The sequence below is a fragment of the Pleuronectes platessa genome, chromosome 14 (genome assembly GCF_947347685.1).
Source record: "Pleuronectes platessa chromosome 14, fPlePla1.1, whole genome shotgun sequence".
NCBI classification, from domain to species: Eukaryota; Metazoa; Chordata; class Actinopteri; order Pleuronectiformes; family Pleuronectidae; genus Pleuronectes; species Pleuronectes platessa.
This window is the reverse complement of record NC_070639.1, coordinates 24,714,136-24,725,962: the sequence shown is the minus strand read 5'-3', so window position 1 is coordinate 24,725,962 and position 11,827 is coordinate 24,714,136. Positions and strand designations below refer to the sequence as shown.

Below are 11,827 nucleotides of genomic sequence, written 5' to 3'. Positions count from 1 at the left end.
CTTTTTACTTTCCGGCTGGATCGTGACACGCCTTCCTCCTCTTCCTCTTTCTTCCTCCTCCTCTTCCTCTCTCTCTTTTTTCTCATCATCCTCTTCTTCTTCCTTACTTTTCTCCTCTTCCTCCTCTTTCCTCTGTTTCCTCATCCTCTTCTTCTTATTTCTCGTACTCTTCTTCCTCTTTCTCTGCCTCCTCCTCTTCCCTCTGTCCATCTATCTCTTCTTCTTCTCTTTCTTCATCGTCCCTTCTCTTTTCATCCTCTGTTCCCTTTTCGGTTGTAAACACTTAATACAAATGTTCTTTTGCTCGATCTTTATTTCCTTGTTTCTCTCATTCTTCTCTATTTTCTTTCTCCCCTTCATCTTTTCTTCATCTTTTCTTCCTCTGAGAATATTTCTCCTCCTTCGTCCTCACCTTTATATCCCTCCTCCTCTTTCTTCTTCACCTCCTCTCATGCCTGAACTTCTCTGATCTGCTTCATCCCTTATTCCCAACCTCATCCTTCTTGTCTTGTTTCTTCCTCTTCTGTTCTCTTGCCCCTTTTTGCCTCCTTTTCTCCTTCCTTGCGTCCTTGCATCCTTTCTTACCTTCCTCCTCTTTTTTTGCATTCATCCCTCCTTCCTCTCTCCTTCCTAATGGGGGCACCAGTCTTCTCTGTGTTCGCCCTACGACATCACCCAGTGTCGCCTGCGGCCGCTCTGCACCACGCTTCGGGCTCTGGTTGCTCTGGATCCGACCTCCGTGGAAAGGAAACAGGAAGTGGCGATCTCAGCTTCGAGCCCTGCGTCCCCCGCGGTGTCAGAGACTCCCTCATTGGTTTCTGTCACCACTCAAACCCCGCCTCCCGCCTGGCAGATCTGGGACCTCATTGGCTCGAGCCTGGTTCACGTGCTCTGCCTCGTTCTGCTCTTTGTGGCCTATAGCTGGAGCGAGCTGACGTAGCCGTGACACACCAACTAGCCCCGCCCCGTTTCTGTTCAGGCTCCTCCTCCTTATTTTTGCTGCGTTTGTGTCACATGGTAATAATCCTGATCTGATGTGAACATGGATCTTTGTAATGGTTTGTCTCAGTGATACTGGCCGGTCCCCAGTCCTCAAGCTCATCAGGTCGCTTGTTTCCATTTACGTGATTTTAAAAGTGTTTTATTTAAAAAGTTATAAAATCATCACCGTGCAGTTGATGCAGTGGCTGAGGGCTGTGACATCACAGTGTCTATATTGAGTGTTTAATCATCACCCCCCCCACTCACCTCCTCTCTGTGTTCACACTTCTCCTGGAGCTCAGGAGGAGGAGGTGAGTCTCTCTGTTCACACATGATCCTCCAGAGGAGCTCACTTCATCTTCTGAAAGCATCTGAACAGAAAAGTCTCTTTTCCTTTGATTCTCCATCGATTTGACTCGAGCTCTTTTGCAGATTTATTAAAGATTTGCTCAAGTTTGCTCCATATTTCGATATGAAAGGAACTTCAGTGAATGTGAAGGAAAGTTTCTCAAGGTCCCGTCCTTCGTCTTTAAATGAACACATGAGCTCATCTCATTGACAGAATCTTCACTGAGATCTGTTTCCACCTAAACTTGAACATTTCCTTTAACTCTCAGTGATGATGAGACAAAACGAACAAAAGCAGATTTCCCGACACTTGAATTCATCTTTGTTTGTGACATGTGACACGAATGCAGCATCTGATTGGTCCTCTGCTCCATGTTGGGTTTCCTGTCCTGATGGAACCAGTCGGCTCACAGAGTTTGAAGCTCTGAACCGAAGCTGCAGGATTCATGAAGGGACTCACGTCTTATCCACATGTTGGACACAGGGACGTCTCAGCTCTCTGGAGCCAGACGGAGACGGAGACGTCCCCTGTCCCTGAGCTACAGTTTGTTAATAACCTGGTGCAGAACTCAGGTTATTAACACAAGATTAATACTGGTCACAGTATTTAGCAGCTGCCTGGTGTCTCTGAGCTGAGAGTTTTCAGACATGAACTCAAGAACTCAATTGTCTGGACATGTTGTTTTGGTCGTTCACTACACCAGGGACATTCCGGTCGAGGGGCGGAGCCTAAACACGTGTCTCCATTAGAATCGTTGAGTTACAGTAAAACGCCTTCATCGACTGATTCTGTCACGTGGGAATTCTCTTTTCAAATTCAATTAGAATCCAAATTTACATTTATTGTTATAATTAATATATAATATAATTCATATAATAATTTTACTATAATAACTAATATAAATTTGTTTATATTTCGAATAGAATCAGAAAATCGCTATCATCCTCTGACACCATGTCTTAGTTTAAAGATTACGATCAGATGTCTGACCTGCAGGGGGCGCCGCTGAGCCCGGGTTGATCCCAGAGACATTTTCACGTTCTCTCTGAATATGAGACGATTCCTTCGGTTTCACACGGAACACGTTCAACGGCCTGAAGTGTAAAAGCACACGAGACGGAGTCTGAATCCTGAAGCCATATTTCACTAGTTATTGATTATTTCACTAGTTATTTATCATTTCACTAGTTATTTATTATTTCACTAATATTTATTATTTCACTAGTCATTGAGTATTGATGACTTCTGTCAGGTGGATCCCTTTCAGTCGGATTCAGGTTGAGTTCTGAAACCGTTTCCATGAACCTGATGAAGTGTGAATGAGAACACCTGAAGGGCTACACACACTCCATGAGCCTGAAGATAGATATTAATCAGTCTTCTTAATAAATAGATGTTTGATACAGATGATTAACAGAATATTTACTGAGAGATTAAAAAACTGAGGAATGTGTTTTCTTTCCTCACTGCGTCCGTTTCCCTGGCAGCTGATTGGTTCTTAGCTTCATTGCGTGTTCACCGATGTTTCACCGATGATTCACCGATGGTTCACCGATGGTTCACCGATGGTTCAGTTTCCGATGCAGAACTGGAGCTGAGCAGCAGCTTGTTTCTACGAGGACACGTAGGAACGGGATTATTCCAGTTGTTTGATTTCCTTCTGCTCACTGACTCCTGCAGTAAATCCTTTCTGCCACATTCCCTGCACAGATTCTTTTTTAACTTTGTGCTGATGTGTGGAGTTTCTGTGTGAGGGAAGTATTTTTAAGATCAGTGTATTTGAACGTGTGAAAGTCTGAGGTAATAAATACAGTTTAGGGATCAAGTGTGTTCCAGTGTCTTTGTGTTAAGGTCGAGACTTTTAAAGTTTTAAAGGAAACAAACTTCTCTTTATTCAAGAGTGTGATGCCAAGAAGAAAAGAACCTTCCTTTAATTTCAGGTTTTTGAGCTGTTTATAAATACATATATAAATTATAACATTATATTATTAGCGGCTGTGGCTAGTTCCTGAAAGCAGAGCTGTTTTTTACGAACTCAGAAAGTCTTGTTAGAACAGATCTGTCGTTTTTTACATTTTGTTCTTGCAGGAAACCTCAATGAGTCTAAACCTTGTGTCTGCTCCTCTACACTCTGGGCCCTGTCCGTCTGTCCTTCTCTTCCTTCCTTCCTTCCTTCCTTCCTTCCTTCCTTCCTTCCTTCCTTCCTGCTCTGCTCTTCCAGGACCACCTGTGTCTCCCTCACCACATCCTGGAGGAGAAGGGTCTGATGAAGGTGAGCGTCATGGTGCACGCTCTGTTGGACCGGGCCTCCCCCAAACACGCCTTCCTGACGTGAGCCAGCAGAGAGGGGCGGAGCTTCCACCGACCAACACGCTCAACAGACGCACGCCGGTATCGACCCGCCGACGCTCTGGCGCCACCTCGAGGCCGCTCTGCCTCCTCCCAGTAACAGAGTGTTTTATTATATTCAAGGATGCAAAATGGTTTTAAACGAACTAAACTGATTTATTTACTAATTCACACGAGGGAACTTCTGGGTGAATCAGAATCTAACAAGCAGATTGATGGAAGAGCCCGTGTCTGATTGGACGATGTAAACCAATCACTTCTTCAGGTAAACACGAGAAACACAAACAGCTGAAGGTTAAAAATACAACAACGATCAAGGACTGTTTATGAAGATGGAAGATTCCTCTTCCTCCCACTGAACAGACATGAAGCCAAATTATTTCAGATGTGGAGACTGACGTCATTTAAAGTTTTGCCAAAGTCTCTAAATATCAGGAAATTAATTATAACCAAACTTATCACAAACATGAAATATTTATTTATGTTGTATTTAGATTTATTCAGTTTGATCCAGGTCCTATGTTCTAACATGGAGGAGGCGGGTTTATACCACCGCCGCCCAGCAGGCGGAGATCCAGATGTTTGGCTTCATGTCGTCCATCTTGTTTTCCAGTCTACACCAGGACCAGTATCAGGGCCACTGGGGAAACTTCTCAATAATAAATTCTAAATTATTTTGAGGGGAAAAGTTAAATTTCGATAAAACTCTGAAAAGACCGATCATATTTCATTTTCTTAGTATAATGCCATAATATCTTTTATATTTCTTTTCATTGGGTTTTCATGATATGATGTATTGTTCTTTCAAATTGTCTCAATGCGTTCCAATTATTCACAACGTGGCCCTAGTACTCTGCGATAATTACTTTTAAATGTGGCATTAAATCTAAACGAGCACTTTGTCTTTTTTAACATTTAGTCTGAAACAAACTTTCTTCTTTCACCCGATCGTGTCCTGAGGAGAATTAAACCAAACCAGTTTGAACATAGAGGCAGAACAATTTTAGCCACAATTCTATTTAAAGAAAAACATATTTATGATGTAAAGAGAAGCTGATGAGTTGTTGTAAACATCCCAAAAATATTTTTCTCTAATGTATTTTAGGTAAAAGTCTTTGTTTTATAAAAGTGTCTCTGCAGCCGAGTCTCCACTTCGTGTTTCTGATCTTTGTCTTGAATCTAAAGTTCGTTCACTGAGAGAAACGTTCATCAAATATCAAACAGCAGCTTCTCATCCAACAACTTTCATTTGCTTCTCGTGTCTCGATAGTCATGTCCTGACCATCGAGCGTCGAGTCTGAACATCGTGAAGAAGCCGCTCAGTAAATCTGATGAAACACTTTTTTCCTCCAACGCGATCGGAGCAGAAATAAAACGTAACATTTACACTGGAGCCGGAGACGTCGCCATTGTTCCTCCGTTCCTCTTCCTGTCGCCAACATTACCCAGAGTTCAGTGATGTGATGAATCGGCCTCCGGGGGCAGCAGCCGACATGTAGCTGCCTCCGGTGTCGACCGACTCTGGAGTCGTGAGTTCAGATAAACTCTCGCTCGGCCAGATTCAAAGTTAAAGAGAAAACCTCCTGCTTGTCTACACGTGTCCACTAGGTGGCAGAATTCATCGTACGTTTCACAGTTGCCAAAACATTTTTTCTCTCTTGTGATAGTTTTTTTATTTAAATGTACATATTGTTTATCACAAGTATTTCCTGTTGTTGAATTAATATTCAGTATTTCCTCATGTTCTGTATATTTCAAATCCAAAAAGAATTTCAACACTATCGCAGCTCGGAGAAACACAGGCACACCGCGTCGTAAACATGGTTCATATATCCGATAATAAATTAGCATCTGGTAAAAGTATTATGTTTTTTCTTTTGACTAAAATCTGTAGTTCATTTTTATTAAATCTTGAACTCCTGCGGAAGTCAAAGTCAAAACCATCGACTGAAAGCAGACGTCGACACGTCTCCACTGACACACCAGTGTCTCCTGGAAAAACCAGTGAGATAAGAACGGCCTAAAACCACAGAAACCATCTCTGACGTCTCGATTCTTTTGTGTTTGGTCCGTGTCCCATCTGCGAACATGGAGGAGGAGGGTCATGACGTGTCCTGCAGCCAGGGGGCGACAGGGTGGAGTTTCATGTCGTCCATCTTCTTTAGTCTGTGGTTAAATATCAGGATCATCGTGGTGAGACGAGCTGAAAGTGAAATAACGACGTCACTTAGATTTTCTGTAAATCTGTTTCCACGTCTACGTTTTCTACGTTTCTCAGATTTCACTGACGTATCCTCGGAGTTTTGGGGAAAAGCAATAGAATCAACTGCTTCCTCCCACAGAATCTGCACTTTAAACTTTTAACTTCTCTATTTATATCTTTGTTTTGGCAACTGAGAAAATCTTCACTCATCTAAAATCTGAAGCGAAGGATCAAACTTTTACGAATGTGACGCTGATGTAAATTGTGTAAATGTGGTGTGAAAATCCTGCTGAACACAAAGCAGAGTTGTTTCCTGTTTTTTGTAAATACAGTTGTAAACTGTCCAGAAACGACCTGCGCTCACATTTTTCTACTTTTCTGACCAGGAGGGAATTTATTTTTGGGGTTTGTTGAGATTTTGATGTAACGCACCCTTTTGTAACTCTCTGTGAGCCTTTTGTGTAATTTGTTGTACAGCAACTGATTTAAATGCATGAAATGTCCCTTTAATGTCGCCTTAACTGCTGTGAATACTGTAAATACTGTAAGTGTTTCTCATCACTTCATCAGTAAAGACCTCATCTGTCAAACGACTCAATCGTCTGTCGCTTCTTCTTCTGTCTTCTCAGATGGAAAGAATTTATGTTTCTGTTCTTTTTGAAGTAATTGTTCATTTGTTCCAAAAAAATCCACCTGGTCTAAATTTGTCTTTTGTTCAGTTCTTTTTTTACATAAGATTTTTTTTTATTTCATAAAAGTTCATCTGATTATTTCTTCTGCTGAAACTTTTCTGAATTCCTTCTTCTTGTCTTGGATCTTCTTCTGTTAAAAGTCAGACCAGTAGAAAACCTGTTGTAGTGATGACTAATGAAACTGTTAAGGTGAATAAAGACAAAACAACAAGAACAACTAAAGGTTTTATTCTGAAAAGCTGATTGTTCACTGACAGACTTCCTGTTCTGAACGGAGCTCCGTCCTGCTGCAGCTCAGACGTTCAGGAACTTGGCGTGATGCTTGATGTGGTCGTTCATGAAGGAGTAGATGAAGAAGTAGCTGTGGTCGTAACCCTGAGGAGGAAACAACAAAACAACTTCTATAAACTTCATCACTGTTTCTATACAAGGTCACAAATCAGTGAAAGATGTACAAAGCTTCAGATGATGATCACGTAAGAAAAGATCAAATCAAATATCTGGTTCACGTTAACGAGACAAGTCGACCACGACTCAGCACTTTAACATCCACACACGTCACATGACCACTGACAGGCTGAGCTCCACTGACCGGCTGCAGCCTGAAGACCACAGGGATCTTCTTCTCGGAGCAGACAGCGATCAGGTTGTCAGGCAGCAGCTGACTGGCCGTGAGGAACTGGTCATCACGGCCCTGGTCGATCAGGATGTCGAGCTGAGGTCCCGAGTACGACGCCGCCAGCACGGTGGCATCGTACGCCTGGAGGGGGGGGGGGGGCTCGTTTAGTGGTTGATCGCAGATGTTACAGATGTAATGACGCTAAAAACATTTAGTAACAGACACTGAATTAAATTAAAACAATTCGTTAAACAGTTATATTCATGTTCCTGAGGTAAAGAAACTCATCTTGTTTCTATTCCTCAAGTTACTGAAGCTGGAGGGAATTGAACCCTCGACACACTGGTTTAGATTCAGGTGAAGTGGAATGTAAAGGTTCTGTGATGTGTGGAGGAAGACGAGGGTCCAGTGTCCCACTCTGAGTGGGACCAGGCCCACGGACTGGTTACCTCCCAGGTGGCCCGGTCGGGGCCCAGGTATCCGGCGAAGGCCTTCTGTCCCCAGGGACACTGCACCGGGTTACAGATCGGAGCGAAGGCGGAGACGGCCTGAGGACAGAGACAGAGACAGAGACAGACGTCAGCATCGTCACATGTTAACGTTACGTTCACACCCGACCTCCGGTACCTTGTACTTCCCAGGGTTCCTCAGGGCACAGACCAGCGCCCCGTGGCCGCCCATGGAGTGACCGCTGATGGACATCCTGTCGGGGGCGGTGGGGAAGTTAGCGTTGATCAGCTTGGGCAGCTGAGATAGAACAACACAACCGTTAGCAGGAACTATACATGTACTGTGGGGGGGGGAGGAAATACATGAGAGGAATCGAACCCACCTCCTCTGTGACGTACGAGTACATCCGGTAGTTTGATTTCCAAGGCTCCTGCGTGGCGTCAACGTAGAAACCAGCTCCGGTGCCGAAATCCCAGCTCTCATCCTCGCCCTCGATGTTACAGCCACCTGAGGGGAGACATCACTGACTGGGGTGTGTGAGCTATACTGCAGCCGGCCACCAGGGGGCGATGGAGTGTGTGTGTTTACGTGGGCTGGTGTCCGGGGCCACGATGATGATTCCGTGCTCTGCAGCCGCGAGTTGACATCCAGCTTTAGTGATGACGTTCTGCTCCGTGCACGTCAGACCTGCACGAGGGAGAAGACACACAACCTGTGACACCAGACACACAACCTGTGACACCAGACACACAACCTGTGACACCAGACACACAACCTGTGGACAGCCGGGGGAGCTGGGACCTGACGGAGACTCACCGGACAGCCAGTAGAGGACGGGACACTTGTCCGTCTCGGCCTTCGGAGGGACGTACACAGCAAACTTCATCTTACACTTCAACTCAGAGCTGGAGGGAAAAACAACACACACACATGATATACTGCTGTGAGGAGGTGTGTGTGTCTGTGTGTGTGAGTGTGTGTGTGTCTTTCTGTGTCAGGAGAAGCCGCACTCACCTCTCGTGCTCGAACACCTTCTGGAAGCCGCCGGCGCACTTGTTGGAGGAAACTTGTGTCAGAGCCATTTTCAAACTGTGGAGAAACACAACAGATGAAATATGAAATGAATGAAAGTCGTGATTCAAAGTGTTTAAAGGTTTTTATCTTTATTTGTGTGTCGTCAGGTTCTGAAGCTCGTCAGGGTCTGAACATGAGTGTTCTCCATAAACCAAAGTGATAAATAGAATAAATAGATAATTAAACATAAACACAATATAACAACAACTTCCTACAGACTCAGGAAGTATATTGAATTAGAACTATGTGAGCACCTTGTCACTTTATTTTGAAATGTGCTGTATAAATATAGTGATTTATTATTATTATATTATGATTTTAATACCGTAGTACATTAGCAGCATAGTATTTATAAGTATAAAGATATAATTAGGTATAACTTCACAACAGTATACAACATGATATAAATATAAAAATGCTTTATTGGTAGTTAAACTATATTTAGATACTGATGTCATGTGTCTGTTAGCCGCTGCTAGCCACTGTTAGCCGCTGCTAGCCACTGTTAGCTGCTGTTAGCCACTGTTAGCTGCTTTTAACCGCTGTAAGCTGCTGTTAGCTGTTTAAGCTACTGTTAGCCTCTGCTAGCTGCTGCTAGCCACTTTTAGCCTCTGTTACAGTTACAGTTACTATTACAGTTACTGCCAGTCTTACATTACACGCAGCGAACTCACTGACATCACAGACATGAATCAGCTGTTGACGCAAACATCGAGCTGCCAGATGTTTCCTGCATGAGCCGAATGACTCACAACATCTGGATCCAGCGGCACGACGCAGAGTTTGATGACGTAATTCACGTTCAACTTAGTTATGAACGAACTAAGTGAGAATCGTCCCGATGTGGAGCGGAGTTCGGTGCGCACGTGTTAGCAGGTTAGCTTAGCTCCTGCACGCATCGTTAGCTGCTGCTGACGCGTGTTTGCGTGAATTTAACGAGTTGAACGAGTTGATGTGAAGAAAGAAGCGAAGTCAAACCTTTAGAATCTCACGTGTCCGTCAAATCTGCGAAGTTCACCAGAGCCTCTGACGCGCCTCTGCGTCAGCGTGATGACGTCACGAGGGCTCGGCGCCAGCAGCCAGACGTGATGTGCGTGTCCGGCCGCTAGGGGGCGGTGGTGTCCTGCAGCAGAACACATCGACTCCATTCAAACAAGTTTCATCAAATAAACTTCAGGTTTGAACTATTTATTCATAAAAATCATGATTAGAAACACTCATAAAATAATTGTTATTATTGTTAAGATCGTATTTTCGAGAAATTAACAAACATATTGAAAAACTGATAAAGAAAGTGGGAAAGAAAACGTGGATATTTTCTGTGGTATATCATGTTATGATGATTTATTTATATTTAAATTACATTATTAGATCAAATTAATATATTTAGTTAGCACAGATACATTTGCATGTTCATGAAAACAACATTTAAAACATTATTTAGAACCGCACGTGCACATAACTCTCTTACTGTATATATTGTTGTTCTATTGTTGTTTTTATATTGTTGTTTGTACAGTGCACCAACCACACCAAGGCAATTTCCTGTATGTGCAAATATACATGGCAATACAAATAATTCTGATTCTTCTGATTCTGTAAAATGTTTTTATTTATATATATGTACTTACTCACGCACTCACACGCACCGACGTGTTGCTGATTCATTCAAACCAAACCGTCACCACTGGAGAGTACCGCCCTCTTGTGGCCACATTGGAGTACTGTCCCTGCATGAACCTTTGAACATATTTACCCTTCATTGTATCATTATACAATTACACTTCTTTTATTATAGATTTTTACAAACAGTTTATGTTTGTTACTCCTCGTCGGTCATGTGACAGCTTCCTGTTTGATCCCATTGGCTCGTTCCCTCCACGTCTGGAACGTTCAGGTCTGAGACGTTGAGACAAACTCGACTTGTTGAGACGCGTCTCAAACGTGTCCACGTGACGAGCAGCTGAGTGACGGGCGGAGAGGAGGCGGGTGTCAGCACGTTGGAGCTGTCAGTCAAACTGATGAATGGGTGAGAGGTCAAAGACACAGAGGACTAATGTCTGTCCTCCTCATGGAGCAACATCTGGTTCCACTGCACAGCTGTTCTCCAGCGTCCACCGCTCACTAATAATCACTTTGGTTTATGAGTTTCACAGGAAACACGTCCGGGGACAAGAACACAAACTAAACACAGGGAGACGAAGACGTGTGTTGTGGCCTGGGCCAGACGGGAGGTGATGAAGAGGAGGGTCATGGAGTCAGAGAGGGAAGAGCAGACCAATGTTTCTGAGGTGGTAAAGACACATTTAGTTGAGGTGAGACTGAAGGTGGAGTCGAGAGTGACGCCCAGGTCCTGGACCTCTGGGGGGGGGAACAGCTGTTCACCGGGGCATTGGGAACCACCACCCGACCAGTAAGAAGCTTCTGACTCAAACTCAGTGTGAAGTGACAGATCTGCTCAGATTCCACACGGACATTCAGGTTCAGGCTCTGACACGTGTCAAAAGATCTGAGATGTCCTGACGTCCATATCAACATCTACACTAACATCTGAACATCTGTTGAATGAAGCTCTGAGTCGATAAATAGAATCTGAGTCATGTGATCTGAAGATCTGAGGAGGAGCTGTGATCTGAAGATCTGAGGAGGAGCTGTGATCTGAGTGAAGATCTGAGGAGGAGCTGTGATCTGAGTTCTCAGGTGAAGAGATTCAAACTATTCTCTGCTCAGACGGGATCTGGAGTTCAGGTGACAGAGGCAGAGATCATGTGACCTCAGGACTTGAAGGTTCACACCTTCAGCTCCTCTGGAGGAGGTGCAGCAGATTTACATCAACAGGGAACCGCTCACACATTATTAATAAACTGTTTCATCTGGTTCTGAATTAATTAATAAAATCCTCTTTATGTTGAATCACAGTGAGACCTCCTCCTCCTCCTTCTCCTCCTCCTCCTCCTCCTCCTCCTCCTCCTCCCTCCTCCCTCCTCCCTCATCCTGCTCCTCCTCCCTCCTCCTCCTCCTCCTCCTCCCTCCTCCTCCTCCCTCATCCTGCTCCTCCTCCCTCCTCCCTCCTCCTCCTCCTCCTGCTCCTCCTCCTCCCTCCTCCCTCC

The 11,827-nt window shown here is 44.1% G+C and overlaps 2 protein-coding genes across 3 annotated transcripts in view; one reads left to right on the top strand and one right to left on the bottom strand.

Moving 5' to 3' along the window:
* lrch1 (leucine-rich repeats and calponin homology (CH) domain containing 1) overlaps positions 1-6,475 on the top strand; it is a 38,587-nt gene extending 32,112 nt beyond the window's left edge. The window contains exon 18 of the mRNA XM_053440493.1: positions 3,552-6,475. Coding sequence (XP_053296468.1) covers positions 3,552-3,665 — 114 coding nt within the window. The 3' untranslated portion in view covers positions 3,666-6,475. The remainder of the gene's footprint in view (positions 1-3,551) is intronic.
* Positions 6,476-6,786: 311 nt separating this feature from the next.
* Positions 6,787-9,752, bottom strand: esd (esterase D/formylglutathione hydrolase). 2 transcript variants are annotated; one of them, XM_053440501.1, is made up of 9 exons: positions 9,696-9,752; positions 8,658-8,732; positions 8,460-8,548; positions 8,232-8,330; positions 8,026-8,150; positions 7,821-7,940; positions 7,643-7,741; positions 7,167-7,334; positions 6,787-6,949 (listed from the first exon to the last, which is right to left on the bottom strand). In XM_053440501.1, the coding sequence occupies exons 2-9, from the start codon at positions 8,723-8,725 to the stop codon at positions 6,869-6,871; spliced, it is 849 nt and encodes a 282-aa protein (XP_053296476.1). In that variant the 5' UTR covers positions 8,726-8,732; positions 9,696-9,752; the 3' UTR covers positions 6,787-6,868. The 2 variants fall into 2 exon arrangements, with proteins under 2 accessions (XP_053296476.1, XP_053296475.1); XM_053440500.1 differs by lacking the exon at positions 9,696-9,752 and adding an exon at positions 9,372-9,687.
* Between the last annotated feature and the right edge of the window lie 2,075 nt (positions 9,753-11,827).